Source organism: Camelus dromedarius, chromosome 16 (assembly GCF_036321535.1).
Source record: "Camelus dromedarius isolate mCamDro1 chromosome 16, mCamDro1.pat, whole genome shotgun sequence".
In the NCBI taxonomy this organism is placed as follows: Eukaryota; Metazoa; Chordata; class Mammalia; order Artiodactyla; family Camelidae; genus Camelus; species Camelus dromedarius.
The window spans coordinates 29,922,607-29,941,309 of record NC_087451.1 but is presented as its reverse complement, the minus strand read 5'-3'; the positions used below and the strand labels follow the sequence as shown (position 1 = coordinate 29,941,309).

Genomic DNA, 18,703 nt, shown 5'->3' with positions numbered 1-18,703 from the left:
GAAGGAAGGACTCCGGGGTCGTCTCCCAGTTGTGACGTGGAGGAGGAGATGAAGGGTGGATTCCTGCCCTGACCCAACACTGGCCGAGACGTGCCACCAAATCACCTACGCTTTACCAGGGCCCCCAGCTCCTGGGCCATGGGAGGCGGCAGGTGGAAAGGCACATGGTGATCTCCGATGGCCTCACGCAAAGGGTGCCTGGTGGATGCTCATGTGTAAATCCCGCTCCCTCCGTGGGATGGGTCTCAGCCCGCCTTCTCCTGGAAGCTCTCCCAACTATTTTTGCCTATAGTGGTGCCTTCTTTTCCAGAATCCCCAGTTGCTGCCTATCTATACCCTGAGTTTTGGCATTTTAACCACATTCAGTCCAATCGCGTTACTTAAGGCTTCAGTGTGGAGTCCGATCGAGGCCCCAGAGGCTCCTCAAGGACCACAGGCAGCTTCCAGGAGCCGGACACAGTGCCTGGTGCCGTTCAGACGGAAGATGCCCACAGGGTTCGCACATCCCTCCCCTGAGCCGGTGCCAAGCCTGGTGCCATCTCCCCGTGGATGTCCGAGCTGTACCAAGAGATGACCCGAGCCAACCGCTGGGGAGCCACAGTGTAGCCACGCCCTGAGCTCTGGGGCTCCTGCCCCCAAGGAGGAGGGCGAGGCCGGCCCGGCCCACTGGGCAGCAGGCGGACGACGTGGCCGTTTCCCCCTCCCCCACGAGCCTCTCTTCATCCTGATTCAGAATCTGTAATGTAGGGGCTAAAGGCTACTTGGCCAGAAACTTAGCTGAGACCCTCAAGTTCTTGGGCTGGGAGGCTTCAGGCATGAAGAAACACTCCGTGATGGAAACCTGGAGTCTGAACGGGCCTCGCTCTGCCTCCCAGAGGGTGTGGAGGAGAACCAGGCTGGACTTCTCGGAGCCGCTGCCGCCTGTGGCCATCGAAAAATCCCTGCCAAATGGCTTTTTCTTTTTTTTTTTTTAATAGTGTGAGTATATGCACAAAGTCAAGAAATAAAAATAAAAATAAAAAGGGAGGGGAACCACACAAGAGATTACAAAACAGAAAGCAAAACCTTCTTGCCTGCATGTACCTCCACCCCTCGCCTCCTCTCCCCGAAGGAAACCATCCTGAACCTATTTAAAATTTTAACTTGCTACATGTCATTCCACGTATCCAAACAGGGTCCTTCTTAAGTCTCCTGTGGCCTCCGGGCTTCCCGACCATGGTCACTGAACCTGCCATTAACTGGCTTATAGACAGAAAGCTTCAGAACAAGGAGGAACAACCAAAATGGGTCACTTCGTTCGGGGATAAGAGCTCTGGTTGTGGTGGAGGCACTCGGTGACTCAGTTTCCCCATGACACAGACGTTTGAGTGGGACTTTTTACCCCTCCTAGGAGACTGTTGGAAAGCCAGATAAGGATGGAGGCAGGGCTCCCCCGAGGTGAGGGAGGCCTGAGCGCATGGGGAGGTGAGCCAAGGGTCCCCTTTACCTCGATGGTCTGGACACGATGGAAGAAGGTGTTGATCCTGGAAAACGCAAGGGACGAAGGGAATTCCCAAGGCACGGGCTCCTTGTCCTTCTAGAGGGGAGAGAGAGAGAAAAGGCCGCGATGACTGCCGACCCATCCACGGGGTCCAGCGCTGGGGCCCCCGTCACCCCGGCCCCGTGTCTGCCCGAGCCCCTCTCTGTGCACAAGGCACACCTTGAAGAACAGCTTCATGTTTGCGCAGCAGAAGTCGTAGGCCCGGTACAGCTCCTTCAGCACGCTCACCGACAGAGAGACGGCGCCCAGGACCTCTTCGATTTCACCCTCCAGGCCCTTCAGCACCTCCTCGGGGCTCAGGTAGGTCCGCGTCTGGGCCATAGGGAAGACGAGCCGTCAGGGGACGTCCAGGCGCAGCACCCACGGCCGTTTGGCCGGTTAGAACAACCCGCCATGGCCCCCCCGACCAGCTGCCCCTCTGACACATCCGCTATCCCCCAGGCTCCTATCCAGGCTGCCTGATGACTGACCCCTGGGCCATTTTCGGGAGCCTGAGCCGTTTCTCTCGCCAGGCCCCTCAGACCAGGCTAAGGCTGCAGCACAACCTGATTTGGGTGGCAGATGACTAGGGTCTCTCTAGGGGTCCAGCCGCAGGATCCCGGGTCACCAGGTCCTTCTGGGCCTGCAGACAGCCTGGGGTTGCAATGCTTCAACTCAAGACTTTTGGTGACTGGCTAATGTGTGCTCGAGCAGAGAGGACAGGGAAGGGGTCCATGCTGAGGGGGACAGGAGGCAGCTTGACGTAGGAGCAGATGAACCCCACAAAGCCCCTAGCCAGGTCTTGGGGTGCTGGTGTACCTGAGCAGGACCTGCATGGCCCTCCAGGGACAGACCCTCCCCCACACCCCCTGCTGCAGCTCCTCCCTGAAGCACCCAGATAACAGCATCTGATGCACATTCCTGACTTGTTCTGCAGGTGCTAAATCCCCCACCGAGCAGAAGACGTCAGCTCCCTGATGCCCACGAGCTGGTAGCCCCTAGACTTACTGGAGTCTAAGGATGGTTCCATTAACCCCTATGACACCACCCTGCTACCTCGCCATCAACCTGTCAGAGAATGGTACATGAGCTGATCACATTCTGAGAGCCCCTCCCTCACTGGCCTTTAAAAATGCTTTGCTGAACCATTTACAACAGCCAAGACACAGAAGGAACCTAAATGTCCATCCACAGGTGACTGGATAAAGAAGTTGTGGTATATGTACACATTGGAATACTAGTCAGCCATAAAGAAGAATACAATAATGCCATTTGCAGCAACATGAATGGACCTAGAGATGATCATACTAAGTGAAGTAAGTCAGACAGAGAAAAAAGTGTCATATGATATCACTTAGATGTGGAATCTAAAAAAATGACACAAATGAACTTATTTACAAAACAGAAACAGACTCATAAGTTTGTTTCATAAGAAAATAAACATGGTTATCGGGGGGGAGGACGAGGAGGGATGAATTAGGGGTTTGGGACCAGCAGGCAGACACTACTATTTCTAAAATAGTTAAACAAGGTCCTACTGTACAGCACAGGGGACTAGATTCAATCCCTTGTAGTGGCCTATAATGAAAAAGAATATTAAAAAATACACATACACGTACGTGTGGATATAACTGAATCACTACGCTGTACATCAGAAACTTACACAACATTGTAAATCAACTATACATCAGTTAAAAAAAAAATATATATATATGCCTTGCTGAAACCCATGGAGGAGTGCAGGCTTTGAGCTCTAGCTGTCCTGGACTCCTTGTGTGGCACCTTACAATCAACTCCGCACAGGTTGGCTTTACTGCACACAGGCGAGTGGACCCGAGTTTTGGTTTGGTGACACTGGGACTCAGTGGGCAGCCCCGCTTTCTTTCCACCTCCCCGCCATCATGGGGCAGGTTGTGGAGAACTCTAGGTGGCCACACCAAGCAGCCTCAAAGCCCTAGCCCGGAGCCTGTACATCCCTGTACCAACATCTTTGCCTGTTTTTAAGCCGCTGGGGAGCAAGGGCGGGCAGGGAGGGGGAGGAGCCATCGGGAGGCAGGGAGGGAGGCCGGGGCCAGTGGGGCTACCATCTCAATGAGCTGGTTGCAGAACTCCTGCAGGATGACGATGATCCTGGAGGGCGTGTTGTAGTGTCCGGAGGTGGCCCAGATGAAGCAGACGGTGCACAGCACCTTGGTGATGAAGGTCGGCAGCTGGGGAGAGATGGGCCGGGCGTGCACTGGGTCGCAGAGTCTCAGCTCTCCCCTCCCTGTGGCTCCGGGAGGGGACCTCCCCAAAGTGGAAGGAAGAGTCACCCCCTAGGTCCTCGCACCTGATCCCAGGCAGGAAGCCTGCAGCCCCTGCTCACCCAGGACACGAGGTCAGCCCCTGCCAGGTGACCCTTCTCTTGCTAACCTACCATCGTGAAGTCGGCCTGTTCCATCTCCTCCAGCAAGATCTGCAGAGGCTTCAGATACAGGACAATATCGCTGGCTTCCTTCAGGCCTGCCCAGGACAACAGGCGCTCAGCCGCGTGGGAGTGGAACCCGGCCCCCATCCCCAGTCAGGCTCTGTGTGTTTATGAACACCAGCTCTCTCAAGAAACAGGGTCTTCCTCAAAGGGCAGTGGCCAAGGAAGCTGCTTATGGGGAGGACTTCCCCTCCCCTGGAGTTCGCAATGGGCCTGCCCAGCCCCTCCCAGAAGGCGCCGACACCTTCCTGGGGGCTGGGGGGGTTCTCGAAGGGCCCCCTGCTCACCTTCTGTAACGTTCATATACACGTTTTGCAGGGCTGGCCAGTAGCAGCTTTTGGCTTTTTCCAGGATCTCGACAATTTTGTTCACTTTAGGCCTGTTGAGCTGAGACAAGAGAAGCAGAAAGTCACAGACCCTGGATGAAGGCTGCCTGACCAACCCCGCTGGAGCTGAGGGGCTCACAGGGGTTCCCCAGGTCCCCTCGGGGGTCAGCGAGGGGGAGGCTGGGTGCTCAGGACTCTGCCAGCCGCTGAGCAGCGGGTGCCCAGCACCAGGGGCAGAGACGTCACCTGCTCATGGATGCACTTGAGGTTCATCAGCCGGGTGTCCCAGAACTCAAACTCTGCTCGGGGCAGGGGGTGCAGCCCGTCCAGCAGGGCCTGGGCTGAGTCTTTGCTCAGCACGTCCCGGACCTGGTGGGACCAGTCGATGACGATGGTTTCGATGGTGTGCAGCAGCGAGTTGTCCAGGGTGGAGGGGGTCCTGCAGAGCAGGGGGGTGGGGGTGATGCTCTCAGCCACACGTATATGGGGTTCTTCCTGCTCTGCCCCTCTGGGCAGGGACCAGCCTGCCCCCAGCGGCCCTGAGCCAGGAGAGACCCTGAGCCAGCGCTGGGCATTGCCAGGCATGCTGGTGGCCCCAAGAAAGAGGAGGAGGATGAGGACCAGATCTGGAATAAAATCCACATTCATGATGGCTCCTCTGGCAGCTCTGGTTGGGGTCACCACCCTGGGGGCATGTGATGGGAGCTTTGAGGTCAACCCACAGAGGACCTGCCCCTAGGATGGGCCCTGCAGGAGCGGCTGCCCTCTGATGGCAGTAATGCAACATGTTGTCACTGCAACAGCTCCAAGAGCTGCACACACCAAGCAGCTGCAAATGGGCAGGTGCGAGGGGACCTCGGAATCCACATGCTTCCCAGGGCCTCTGGGACGTCACAGCGTCCACCTGCTGAAAACCCTTTCCAAGCCCCTCACTGCCCCTCAGTGCCTCCTCCTAAAGCTGGGTGCCCCTGTTCCTGTGTGACATGTGTGACAACGTGGTGTCCTTTGTATGCCATGTGATGCCAGAACCAGTCCACGTGTGTGGTGAGGGAGGGACTGGGGCTCAGGTGTCCAGCAGGTGCCAGAGCCAGAGTCTCAAGGACTCTGGTGCCTCATCCAGCTCTGTCCCTGTACCTTTGACCTCAGACTCAGCGCCACCTAAAGGCGCCATCCTGCCCTCATCTGTTTCATCAGCTCCAAAACCAGTTTGCAGGGAGACAGTTCATCCGTGGTGGTCGTGGATCAGAGGCTTCTCCCTCCCGCAGGCTCCCCGGGCCGGGGCCCCTACCTCTCCATGGTGCTGTCCAGGCTCCCCAGGTGCTCCGGGATGGGCAGCAGGGTCTTCCCCTTGATCTTGCCCCCCATCACAAACATCTCGTTCTTCAGCTTGTGCACCTGCTTCACGACATCTTCCGAGACCACGCGGGGCCACCCGCTCATGTTTTTGCTTTGGTTAAACAGAGAATACAGGACCTGAAAGGAGAGGATTCTGGCAGCTCTGCCCGCGCCTTCTCACCTGGGTGACAAGCAGGAGGATGGGGGGCCCTGGGCGTCTGGATCCTGGGGGAACCGAGTCCTTCTCCCACTGCAGAAATACGGGGGCGGGGGGGTCATCTCAACTGTTCAGATGCCAAGACCAGGGATGACAGCCCAGCCCCCATGCCTCTGTCATGACAAAACCATCTCCAGGGAGACCCTGGCCACGACAGCTCGCACTCCTGGCTGAGAGCAGACGCTCCATGCCGCCTGGGTGTGCTGTTACAGGCTGAACTGTGTTCCCCTCCAATTCACGTGTGGGAGCCCTGACCCCAGCACCTCGGAATGTGACTACATGTGGACAGAGGGTCTTTCAGGAGGTGATTAAGTGGGCCCTGACCCAATATAATCGTTGACCTTAGAAGGAGAGGATAAGACACAGACATGCATCGTGGGAAGACAAGGCCACGTGAACTTGGCTGTCTACATGCTAAGGAGAGAGGCCTCGGAAGGGACCAGCCCTGCCTGCACCTTGATCTGGGCCTGGCAGCTCCCAGACGCAGCCCCAGCAGAGCAAGCCGGATGCTCATGTGCTCCAGCTTCGGCCTGCCAGCCTCCTCCTGAGATGCCAGGGGAGGCTGGCCTAGGGCCTGGCTGAGCAGCCCCTGTGGCCCGAGTTCACATGAGCAGGGGATGCACACTCCCATTTCAAAGATGAGGAGAAAGGTCACTCAGAAAGCTAAGTCACTGAGCTCTGGCTGGTCCTGGGAGGAGGGAGGAGGCAGGACGGCAGAAAGACAGCGCCTGCTTTTCCCCTTTCTTGACTCAAAGTCTCAGTATTGGGAAGCCAGTTTCCTGGAACTTGGAATGGCCCACACCTTCGGAGGCTACAGGTAGGGCTGTACCCAGCGCAGTATGAAGGTTCTAAGGGTGTTGAGAGGACAGGTGGTGGCCGGGGCCTCTCAGCCTGCAGGTGCACAGCTCACTGGAGGTCTTGTTAGAGAGCGGGTCTGTCTCAGCCAGTGGGGTGGCCAGCCCTGAGCTCTTACAGGTCTAACCGGCTCCCAGGTGATGCTCTGAGCAGCAGGGCTCTCGGCCACTCATGGAAAGTACGAGAAACAGACGTTGCTGCTATGAGCCCTCACCCGCCCCGTAAGGCCCGCTGCACCCACCTCCTCCACGACGGCGATGAGCTGGTCCACGGGCGCGGGGCTGATGTCCCCGTAGACCAGGGAGTCCCTGTAGTTGTCCTTGCTGACCTGCTCGGGCTTCTGCTTGATGAAGTACAGCCCCTTGGACTTGAGGGAGGCCGGGAAGCCCAGGCAGGGTACGACCGTGCCGGCGGGGCTCAGCGTCAGCACCAGAACCGAGACGTCGGGCTTCTCGAAGAATTCAGTGAACAGAGCCATGTTCTCCTCCACTCCGACCATTTTACTCCACTTGTCCGGCTTGAACCTGAGGATGGTGGAAGCCACTCCCTCCAGATACTCCAGTCTGACATCCGGTGTGACTGTCATCCTGAAGTTTTCTCACACCTGTTGAAGGAGCAGCCTGTCCCTGGGGGTCTCTGTTCCCCCCACCCCTGGGGCCACTTGAAATCCCTGTTCCCACCAAACAAGAGAAAGAAGAGACTCATGGTGAATACATTGTTTTTGGCTGGGGGTGGGATGGGGGTGGGACCAGAGGCTCGCGTCCGTCTGCTGCGGCTGGACGGCTACGCGCTGCCCCGCTGTGGGCTGTCACCGTGGTGCAGGGCCTCCCAGCCGTGGTGTGTGCCTGTGTTAGTTGTGACCATGAAGTTTATAGGCTGCAGAAAAGGGGGAAAGGATCGCGGCAAGATAGTCTGCAGGTGACGGGGTGGAGAAAGGCAAAATGAGGAAAGAAGATTCAGGCTGAAAAGCCCCAGGGAGGTGATACAGACCCCTAGGAAGAGGGCCGAACTCAGACAGAGGGGGTGGACCCGACACCCAGGCGTAAAGTTCACCCCGCCCCCCTTGTCCTCACCCCAGCCAGTGCACCCCACTTGGCCCGGCCCTCCCTTCTACCCTCCTGTCCCCCATCATGTGCCCATAAAGGGATCCCCACGGACCCCTCAGAAACCTGTTCACACCCCCCCGGGGAGACCCCCTCATGGCCCTCCCCGTAGGGGCAGGGTTAACTGGAGAGTTGGGGGGGATCTCCTTGAAGCCCCCAAAAGCCAGGATGAAGGGGGCATTTCCTGCAGACACAAAATTTAAAGGGATGCCCAAAATCTCAGTGATCAAGACAAATGGTATCTTAGTATTTTTAAATAGCAAAATCAGTGCAAATTCATGATGAACAAAACAACAAAATTCCAAATAAAGACAGGCTCTGCTGAGAGGACTGGCACTGGGGGAGGTAAGGGAGTGGGTTCCGCAGGGCTGGACCCGTCTTTGCTCGGTTGCGTGAACATTTGAGGCTGCTGCTGGCTTTTATTAATTACAGCCTAGGAGGCAGGCAGCTCCTGGATTTCTGGGGGAGCCTAGGGAGGCTCGGCTTTTTGGGGGGCCTGGGGACCCCGGGTGACCGGGAGGGACAGCCCAGCAGCTGTCACTGGTCCAGCACAACACTTAGGAGCTTTCTCCTGCTGCAGACCCGCTGGTGGCGCCACGCTTGTGCCTGGCGGACTCACAGAGTCCGGCTTTCGTTTGACCGTAGCTACCGCTTTTGAAAGGGTTCCGCTCTGCAGTCCCCCACACGTCACAAACACTTCATCTTGTCCTCTGTGTTACAGCTCTATGACCAGAGGCAGTGGCCTAATGCGGGTTATTCCCACGGTCTGGGATTTGTTCAGAGCGTCACGTTTCTCTGTGAGAAAACTTGGGGAAAACAGATACCATGACTCATAGGAGCTCTGGTGGCCAGTGAGCGAAGCCCACCTGCCACTGGCACGTCTGGGAATGAGGAGGGACACACCAGTCACCTCTGCATTTATGGAGCACCGACTGTGTACCAGGCACCCCTAAGAGATTTGCACATGCTGCCAAACTTTCCCCCACGGGCTGTCTGAGCCAACATCGCTGTCCTCATCCTACAGACGAGGGAGCAGGGGTGCAGGGGGAGCCCGAGGGCTTCGAGGTTCACCGGGCATGACTTTAAGGGGGCATGCTCTGGTGCACTGGCTTTGTAGATGAGGCTCCTACAAAATCAGCTTTTCTTCCAAGCATGGAGCCGGGTGGGCTCCCTCCAGAGCACGTGGCCTGAGAGGCCCCGATGCCCCCCAGGTCTCTCTCCTAATTGGCTGCTCTTACTCAAACTCCCATCCAGCCAGATGTTGGGGGGAGGCCAGGAGGTCCCAGTTAATAGCGTGGTCCCATGACGACAGTTCTGGAGGAGGGCAAAAACGGCCGTGTGGGGGCACGGGGACCACTTCTTGAGAAGGTGGCCCTATGCTGGGCCCTTGGGACTTGCCAGGAGAAGCCAGGGTTGGGAGCTCTGGGGGAAGTCAGTGGGCTGAGAGTAGTCTGGAGTGAGGACACCAGGGAGACAGACCTCGGGGAGGGGCCTGGCCAGCTGTGGGCACACCCCTGAACGGCCCCACGCAGGGAGCAGAGCACCCTCCATCGAGGCCTGGGGCCCACCTCTGCCCTCTGGAGCCCCTGCAGCCTTGCCTTCAAGCACCCCGAGACAACTCACGGCCAGGTAACAGCCGCCCCAGCAGTGAGCAGAGCCAAGTGACGGGCAGCTTCTCCCCAGACCAGTAACGGAGATGGCTCCCTTCCCTCGAGGGACACCAACTGCCATGGAACTTCTGCAAGTTCCCCTGGGGCCTGGGGCTTCTGGAACCTTCTCCTCAAGGCTGAGTGACCAGTGGGCAGCGCAGCAAGTGAACAACGGTCCATCACCTGCCACAGCGGAAAGGCTCTTGGATTGAACACACTTTGCCTTTGAAACCGGAGCATTTCATTTCATTTCATGAAATTACTAATATATTGGGATTTAAATCTATTCTCTTCAGTGCTTGTCAAAAGCCTCTTCTAGATGCCCTTTCCTTTCCTGCCTTCTAGATTAAATAATGATTATTTCATTCCTTCCCTATTACCTTTGTTTTTATATACCTTTCATCTTTCAGAGTCACACGCATCCTGGCTCACCCTAGTATAATACTCATTGCAACCTGATAATGAAATTCAGAAAGCAATTCCTGTCTACAACAGAATCAAAACAACTCCACTTACAACAGCAGCAGCGAGAATACTTAGGAATAAATTACTTTACAAAGAAATGCAAGACTTATGCACTAGAGATTACAACACATCATTAGAAACTGAAGACAAATACATGGCCAGACGTCCCATGTCCATGGATTGGAAACCTTAATATTGTTCAGACGACAATTCAAGTCAATCTACAGGCTTAACAAAACCCCTGTCAAAATCCCAGCTCCCTTTTTGCAGAAGTGGAAAAGCTGCTTCTCAATTTCGTAGGGAACCACAAGGGACCAAGCCAACAGCCAGAACAATCTTGAAAAAGGACAAAGTTGGAAGACTCTCAATTCTCAATTTCAAAACTTGCTACAAAGCTACATAATCAAGACCGAGGGCTGTTGCCCTAAGGGCAGACGTATGGATCAATGGAATAGCATTGAGAGACCAGAAAGAAACACATGTTCATGGGCAACTGATTTTAGACAAGGATGTGAAGCCAATTCAATGAGGGAAAGCAGGGTCTTCTCAGCAAACTGTGTATGAGAGCACGTGCAACAGAATAAAGTTGGATCCTTACCTCACATCACCTACAAAAATTAACCAAAAATGGATCAAAGACCAAAATGTAAGATCTCAAATTATAAAACTCTTAGAATAAAGCATAGAAGTAGATTGTCACGACTTTGAATAAACCAGCGGTTTCTGACATGTGACACCAAAAGCATAAGTGACCAAAGAAAAGGCTGAATTCGACATCATCAGAATTAAAACCTTTCGCGCTTCAGAGGACACTGAAGAAACGAAAAAAACCCCGGAGTGAGAAAAATGTTTGCAAATCGTATCTGACAAGAGATGTACGTTCAGAATATATACAGAATGCACAACACAACAATAAAAACAAACAACGAATTAAAAGTGGGTAATGAATGTAGATGTTTCTCCAAGAAACGTGCCCGTGACCGACAAGTCTGGGGCCCCCACCCTCAACCCCAATAAAAGCAGAACCCCAGGCATGCCTCCCACTACCTCCCACAACCTCACCGTGCGGCCCCTGATGTGCTGCGTAATTTCCAGGTCTTGTAATAAACTCTTTTTGGGGGGGATGGGAGGTAATTAGGTTTATTTATTTTTAAAGGGACTTGGGATTGAACCCAGGACCCCATGCATGCTAAGCATATACACCGCATACCCTCCCCACCATAGACTTCTAATTCTTTCAAGGTTTCCAGATGGTTCTTGCTGATAAAGCGTTTTTTTTTCTTTAGCCCAGTATTTTAGCCTTTGTGGGCGGGGTGGGGAGTAATTGGGTTTATTCACTTTTTTTAATGGCAGTACTGGGAATTGAACCCAGGACCTCGTGCATGCTAAGCATACGCTCTACCACTGAGCTGTACCCTCCCCACCGCACCCCACCCCCAATCATTACCGCTGAAGGACACCTTGTAATCATAGTAAGAACCACAAGGACCTATCCAGCCATGACATTGGTTATTGATAGACTAAGACCAGCACAAAACAGTGTATTTTACCACACACACAAGTCCACACTTCACTATGAAACCAGGATTTCCCTCTATATTTGTGCCATCCCCTCCACATCCCAGCCATCCGCATTCACACAGGAGCCTGGGGTCTAGGACGCTGTCAGATGGTATTCTCTGCATCCTCACTCCCCGCCTACCCTAGGGGACTTCAGTGTCCGCAGAGATGACCTCATCGCTCCTGGCTCCTTGGCTGCCTCAGTTGGTCCCAGCACATCCACGCCCTGCTTTAACCGGCCCCTCCAGCTCCTGGGCTGCCTCTGCTTGTCCCCTCCATCATCCCCCCACTATCCTCTCCTCCCTCCCTCCCTCCCTCTGGGATTCCCAGGGACACTGTGTATATCACTCCTGCTCTGACCTCACCCTCCACAGTAACACTGACCATCCCCCTCTGCTGGACTGGTGCCCACGCTCAGGGCTGCTGGGGGGTGGGGGGGAGTCACACCTGTACACTTACCTGGTCCACACACTGCCTGGATCGCTGCTGGGTGGTTGGGTTTTTGGGTTTTTTCCTCCCTCCAATTAAATGTTTTATGTCAGCTCACTCTACTGTGCTCCAGGACAGCTCCTCTGAGTCTTGATTTTTCTCATGTCCCTCACCTTTCCCCTCCCCTTGGCAGACGACCACACCTTTCACCTCAGGAAGAAAACAGAAGCCACTGGAAGCAACTTTGTAAACTGTCCACGACCGAACCTGCGAAAACAGAGGTGGCAGCCCTGCCTTGTGTAGATCACCCCTTCCACGGTGCCCCGGGCCCCCCTCCTCCTGCTCGTCTGTCTTTGAACCTCTCCTTTTCTGCCATCATCTCTGAAACAGGAGTGAGCCACTACATCTTAGAGGAAAGTCCTCCTCCAGCTCACCCTGCAACTCCATCTCCATTCCCTTGGCTGCCACCCTAAAGAGTTGCCTGGAATGTCGGTCTCCATCGCTTTCTTTCCATGAAGACACTCTCTCCGCTTTCTCTCCACCCACTGAACCTGGGAAGAGGAGGAGCTGGGCTGGAGGGAGGGGCCTCTCTTCAGTGACTGGTCCAGAGGGCACCCAGGCTCCCCTGCTCACATCCTATTGGCCGCTGCCTGGTCACGTGGCCACCCAGCTGCAAGGGAAGCTGGGAAGTGTAGTCTCTACCTAGCATCCATGTGCCCAGAATTGGAGGGCTGGGTTTGTAAAGAAAAGGAGAAGATTGCGTGCCTTTCCAGCTCTACAAGATTCAAGCCCTTAGCCGCCGCAGTTGCCCACAAACAGCGCACCTGAGGGGAATTCAGGATGGAGAGAACCAGGAAACTTTCTGCATCTTGGATACCAGCCCCCTTAGATATAAGGGAAGATTTCAGTGACCCCAGATTCTTGCCTCTTCCCACATGTAGAAAGCACTAAAATCATAAACTTGAGATGTCTGTCCTTTGTAATTAGCAGTAATCTTTTGATGTTTGACTATATGTGTTGTTTTTTTTTCCTAGCAAAAAATTCATACCTATCCCGGCTTCTCCCTTGAGTCTTTGGAACAGTGTCTCGGAGCTATCTGACAGGCTGTCCCCTGAGTGACGGTCCTCCGAATAAGATGGAATAAACTCAACTCTCAGTTCTTACACCGTGGGTTTTGTTTTGTTTTTAATTGACAGGTGACTAAGTGAAGGGGACCCGTGCACAGTAACCAGGGTTACTCCATCATGCTGGCCTAGACCAAACTCAGAGCTCCAGGCTCCTACTTGGAAGCAGCACCTCAATAGTCAGAGGGCAGAAAACTGACCTCTCCCCTTCTCCCCTCCCCACACACCCGGCCTTCCTTTAGGATTCCGCGACCCAATGGATCACCCACCAGCTGCTCAGGGACTAGCGAGGTGCTGGTTGGACACCATCAGTTCTGCTTCCTCGGCATCTCTGACCTGGTCCACCTTCCTCCGTGGCTACTGCCCTCTGGTCCAAGCCGCTGTTACCCTCCCCCACCCCCAGGCCTTGTCCACACCCAGTCTTGTCCCCAGGGGCACGTCTCAGAGCATCTTTCCAAAGACAACTGTCAACACCTGCTTAAAAGCCATCAGCAGCTTCCTATTGCTCTTGGGATAAAAATCCAAATAAACCTCGAAGGGCTTCGGAGGCTATGACCCCTGCCTGGCTCCTACCATGCCCGCGGTCTCCACCCCCCGCCCCCCGCAAGCTCCAGCCACACTTGCTTTGCTTACTTTCAGCAAACTCAAGACACCTGCTCACCAGAGGGCCGTCCTGCCGGGCACGGAATTGCGCAGGCGCACTTCCCGCTCTCACGTGCACACAGCTGCAGCTAGTCAGTCACATAATTCGGCATCCATTTTCTGCTTCCCCGGTTCCCCGATTCCAGCCCTTTTGAAGAGCACTGCTCCCCCCACAACCTGGCCCCATCCCGGGCCCAAGGCAGGCCTTCGGCCATGATCTCTGAAGGAACAAAGGCTCTGAGAGGTCCTGCTGCAAAGACTGTTCAACCTCATCTAACCTGGCATTTCCTCAGGCTTAGTCAAGCATGAAACCCTTCTTTCCTTGAAGCTCTATCACTTTTCAGAGGAGCTTGAAACCTTAGATCAAGGTTTTAGCTGGCTTAACTTCCACCAAAACTGTGCTCCCCGGGGTCTATGTGTTCCAGGACACAGGGAGCCAAACCTCAGGTGGAATGATGGTCGTGGCAAAGGGAGCTGGGCAGACAACTCCCTGCCCATCATGTCACAGCCTGGGCTCGAGGCGGACGCCCTGCCCGGCGCGGAGGGGACACTCATGAGTGATGCGGAGGAAGGGGCTTCCCAGCGGGTCACACCCGAGGCCCTACCTGAGCAAAGACGACAGGGCAGGGCCCCCGTGGTCAGGTGGCACAGTTAGCTTTCAGCGTGTCCTTGTGCAGCAGTGGCTGGCTGGCCACCGCCCGCCCCGCCGGGGCCACCAGCCGAGGCACGTGCTTTACTCGCTTCCCGGGCTCTGACAGTCACGGCCGTGGGGGACCAGCCGAAAGGCTTACCTGCTACTTACAGTCCGCTGGGGGCTGTTGCTCCTGCTGAATCAACTTGGAAGACAAGCTTCCAACAGACGTGACCCGTCATTACATACAATTGCAGGCTGGTTCTCCTCTGCGGGGGTGCTCGCGGTGCTTGGGAGGCTGGGCCATCTGGGTCTCGTCCCCGCCCCCACCACACACAGCCTCCCTGGGCCTACTTTGGCCCAGCCACATGTCCGCACGCTGAGCTCTTGGCAGAGGGGACAGGAGGCCGGGCGGCTTTGTCCTCTGCCCAGGCACGTCCTTGCTCCTGGCCTTGGGCAGAAAGAGCAGAACCCTGTCGGCCAGGCTGGCCCAGCAGGGGCCTCAGGCTCCAGGAGGATGGCAGTGTGGCCAGAGAGACGTCTCTGAAGGTCACTGCTACACTAGGCACCGCGGAGCCCTGAGGTGAGGCCCGCACGAGGCAGGGGACGTGCCATCCAGGCTGGGAAGCGGGGTGGGCTAGTGGAAGACCTCGCAGGCACAGAGCAGCGAAGCGGACGGTGGGTGGAAGCCGGTATTTAACAGGCGCGCCTCAGGGTCAAAGGGCAACGCAGCCACAAGCCAATTAGAGGTGACAGAGCGGCTTGTTTTGGGTCTTGCTGTGATTGGTGGAGGGAGGAGCTGTGTGCGAGCAGCAGACACAGCTGGGGCTTTGCAGCGGGCAGCAGTGAGGGCGGCCGTGGGTGGAAAATCACTAACAGGAGACACCGGGGGGACGATCCTCGTTAAAGGCAGGCTAAGGAGCAGACATCAAAGGTGAGGGCGAGGAGCTCGGGCAGGAGCCAAGGAGGGGAGACTTAGCCGGGTTCCCTGCTGAGACTGGCTTAGCCGGGCCCTTAGCCAGCCTGGGACCAGCCCTGCCGACAAGAGGGCTCTGGGGGACACGTGTTTAAGGTTTGGTCGAGGACGGCCTTTGCCTGGCTCCGGCCTGATGAGGGGCTCTGGTCTGGGGAGCAGGCAGGGCTCCAGACAGAGGGTTCCCTCCCCGTAGCTCTGGTGATCAGGGAACAAGGCTTATTCCTCGTGGGCCGTGGAGGGTACAGGGCACGCCTGGGACCACACAACAAGGTGGTGGTGTGGTAGGGAGGAACACATCCGACTCCATACTGGATCTGTTCCTTTGGCTCTAACCCTGTGCTCTGCTGCCTGCTGGTTCTGCACTTTCTGTAGAAGGATGTTGCCTGTAGCCTGAAAAATACAGGAGAGCCCATCCCCAAAGCTCTGACCTTTAAGGGCACAACACTGTCCTGTTCAGACAGAGACACAAAACTGCAGATAGAAAATAACGTTTGTCTTGTTGGCAGTTCACAGGGACACCACGACCTGACCTGCCCGGACAGCTGCCAGAACAAAGGATTCTGACACCAAGAAGATTACAGCAAACAACCACACCCCTCCCCTTTTTGGTGTAAAAGGAGCCTGAATTCTGACTTGAGGAAGGTGGTTCTCCAGGATTAAAAGGTCGTTATCCCTTGCCCCAACACCTCGTCTTCTGATATCCTGGCCTGTCGGGCGGCAAGCAGAACGAGTTTGGACTTGGTAATGGTAGGGGGAGAGAGAGGTGACCCCAGGCTCTGCCCTTATTAGGGTCTGAGGGAGGGATGTCTGGGGTTTCAAGGGGTCACTCACAGGCTCAAAGCATAGAAGCGAAAATTAGGGTGCAGGAGACTGGAGGTGGGGTCACTATGGGCCCAGTCATCTAGGTCCCCTGGGGCCTTCTGGACCAGGAGCTTCATGGGTGTGGGGGCCAAGATCCCCTCCTGGCTATTGTGCATGTGTTGTGTTGTGCAGCTGGCTGTATGTTCGTTCAAGACAGATGTCTTCTGAAACGGATACCCGGCAATCAAAACCCAACGCCAGGCACTTATACTTCTGATTCATCCAGGACCTGTGTCCCGTCCCTCCTGCCAGCTCCAAGAGTCCATCAAAACCACTGCGGATGATGCCAGTCCATCTCTGACACTCGCTGGTCCAGGTCTCAGCCCAGCCAACCCAGGGAGCACCCCAGGCTGCCCCCACCTCCTGGCCCTTCCCCTCACCTCGTTACACGCACACTCAATGCATTCTTTATTCTAAGAACCTACGGCACCTGCAATCTGTGTGTTTATCAAACGTGAGCTAAAAGAAACCCTCTGTAACTTTCACTTTTCTTTTTAAAAAAAACGGTTCAATCAAGCCTTTTGTTTTTGTGGTCCCTGGACCACACGGTCGGCATCGCCTAGGAGCGTGCTCCGGACGCAGGGCTGGGGGGGCCTGCCCCACCCTGCTAAGCAGGAAATACAGTTCAGTGCGGGGAATGGCATGGGGCAGCCACTGGAATTTTAAGAGGCCCCCAGGAGATGCTAATGCACGCTGAAGGTTGAGAACTTGAGTAAAATTATGGTCTCTGTTTCGACAAAATTCACTTGAAGTAGCCAACTATGCTGAGCTATCAGGCCCTCCTGCGCATACACGGTTCCGGTTCCGGGAGCCCACCCGCAGGGCCTGAATGCCCTGCGATGAGCCCCACTGGCTACCCGAGGAGCAGGTGATCTAACGTAGTGGTTCTCCGGGGGGTGCGGAGAGGGATCATCTGGGGAGCTGCCCGAACTCAGTTCTGGCCCCACCTCCAGGGGCTCAGGGCCAAGTGCCCAGGTGTTCAGAGCTCCCCTGGGGTCTGGTCCAGGAGGGTCGGTGCCCCTTAGAGGAGAGCCTTCCTGCCCTTGGGCCAGTCTAGCCCCACCCCTGCCCGCTCTCCTCTGCTCCAACTGCCCCTCAACCACCTGGTCCACTGGGGCGCCCTTCGTATGTGGGAGGCGGGGGCGGTCAAGGACAGGCTGCCTTAAAGGATCCAGCGCCCCTGCAACAGCTTCCGAAAGATTACGGCTCAACTTCTACCTGCGACCTGGAAAGAGCAACTATTTCTTTCTTAAAAGGACAAAGACCCCTTTTCTTTGGAATATTAAAAAAAAAAATTAAACGGTTATAATCTCTTCATTGACTTAGTTTATCATATCTCACACCGGGAAAAAAAAGTCTCCAAGATGAAAGTCAATTGCCCTAAATTAATGCCTGGGAGTGGAAACAGGGGGGAAAAGCTGCAAGACCACGGCTTTCCCACTGAAGCAGCCCCACCACTCCAGCATGTCCCGCGTCCCCAGCCCCTATTGTCCTGACTGACTGAGATTCAAGTTTAATTACAAACTTCAGGGGAGGGAGGGAGAGGGAGCCGAGGGCCGGGGGACTGGGCCTCTGCTGGAAGGCCTTCTCGGCTTTGTCTGCAAAATGACATGTGCTTTGAACGTAGTGAGTCAGGAAAGAAGAATTTGAATGAGGTCTGGAAATGAAGTTTCCTGCCTGTGGTGTGAAAAGCCGGTCTGTCGCTAAATCTGCCCCAAGGACATGCGTTCCTCCGTGACCAGGCACGACTGGGGTGGGGGCAGCTTATCTGGGAAGCAGGGCGGCTCCCAGCCCCCGGGGGTGGCTGCGGACACCCCAGTGGAATCTGAGATTCTGCAAACACCTCTCCTGACGCCCCTCTCGTCTCGGCGGCGACTGGGGGATTTGTCACCCATGTCACGGTCCCTCCAGTCTGGCCTCCATCCCTGAAGGCTTCTTAAGCAATAAGAAACTGTGTCCTTTAACCTCTGTCTGTCTTTGCCGGTGCGGAAGCACTGAGAATCATCCCAGGCAGCCGGCCGTCCCGCGTGCCTGGCACCGAGGGGGCTCCCAGGACTTGAGGCTTTCTGAACTGAACTCAGAAGTCCTGGAATCCAAAAGCATTCCCTTATGGTTCTCAGAGGGGTCTGGAACTTTCTTAGGACCCCGCCCACTTTGTAATCAGGGGAGCCAGGTTTGGAAGCTGATTTCCCAACGTACCAAATGCTGCTGGTTCAGCCCCTCAAGGGGCCACTTTAATTACGAAGCTTTACTTTAAGGTCTTCAGACCTTAGAGCCTCCTACCTGAAGGGTGGTCCTCTCACCAGGTCACCTGCGAAATGGATGGAAACCACGACTCTCCAGCCCCACCCTGTGGCCCCTTGAGAACCTGCATCTAACCCCCAGGTGACTGGGATGCACGAAGCTCGGGTCCAGAGACAGAGAGCTAGAAACGGGGTGGGGTGGGGGTGCCGGAGTCAGCACTGATCTTATTTAAAACCACAGGAAAATGGTGCACTTACCTGTGAGAAGCCTGCCCGGGCACACCAAACCAGCAGGATCCTG

At 55.6% G+C, this 18,703-nt stretch overlaps 2 protein-coding genes across 3 annotated transcripts in view; both read right to left on the bottom strand.

Annotated features, from left to right (window-relative positions):
- DNAH17 (dynein axonemal heavy chain 17) overlaps positions 1 to 7,305 on the bottom strand; it is a 104,839-nt gene extending 97,534 nt beyond the window's left edge. For both annotated transcript variants that reach the window (XM_064495447.1, XM_031469216.2), the window contains exons 1-8: positions 6,961 to 7,305; positions 5,601 to 5,785; positions 4,559 to 4,751; positions 4,274 to 4,373; positions 3,936 to 4,021; positions 3,604 to 3,729; positions 1,700 to 1,852; positions 1,487 to 1,576 (exon numbers count right to left, since the gene is read on the bottom strand). In XM_064495447.1, the coding sequence (XP_064351517.1) occupies positions 1,487 to 1,576; positions 1,700 to 1,852; positions 3,604 to 3,729; positions 3,936 to 4,021; positions 4,274 to 4,373; positions 4,559 to 4,751; positions 5,601 to 5,785; positions 6,961 to 7,305 (1,278 nt within the window). The remainder of the gene's footprint in view (positions 1 to 1,486; positions 1,577 to 1,699; positions 1,853 to 3,603; positions 3,730 to 3,935; positions 4,022 to 4,273; positions 4,374 to 4,558; positions 4,752 to 5,600; positions 5,786 to 6,960) is intronic.
- CYTH1 (cytohesin 1) overlaps positions 7,287 to 18,703 on the bottom strand; it is a 67,695-nt gene continuing 56,278 nt past the window's right edge. The window contains exon 15 of the mRNA XM_064495460.1: positions 7,287 to 7,323. Within this exon, the coding sequence (XP_064351530.1) occupies positions 7,302 to 7,323 (22 nt within the window). The 3' untranslated portion in view covers positions 7,287 to 7,301. The remainder of the gene's footprint in view (positions 7,324 to 18,703) is intronic.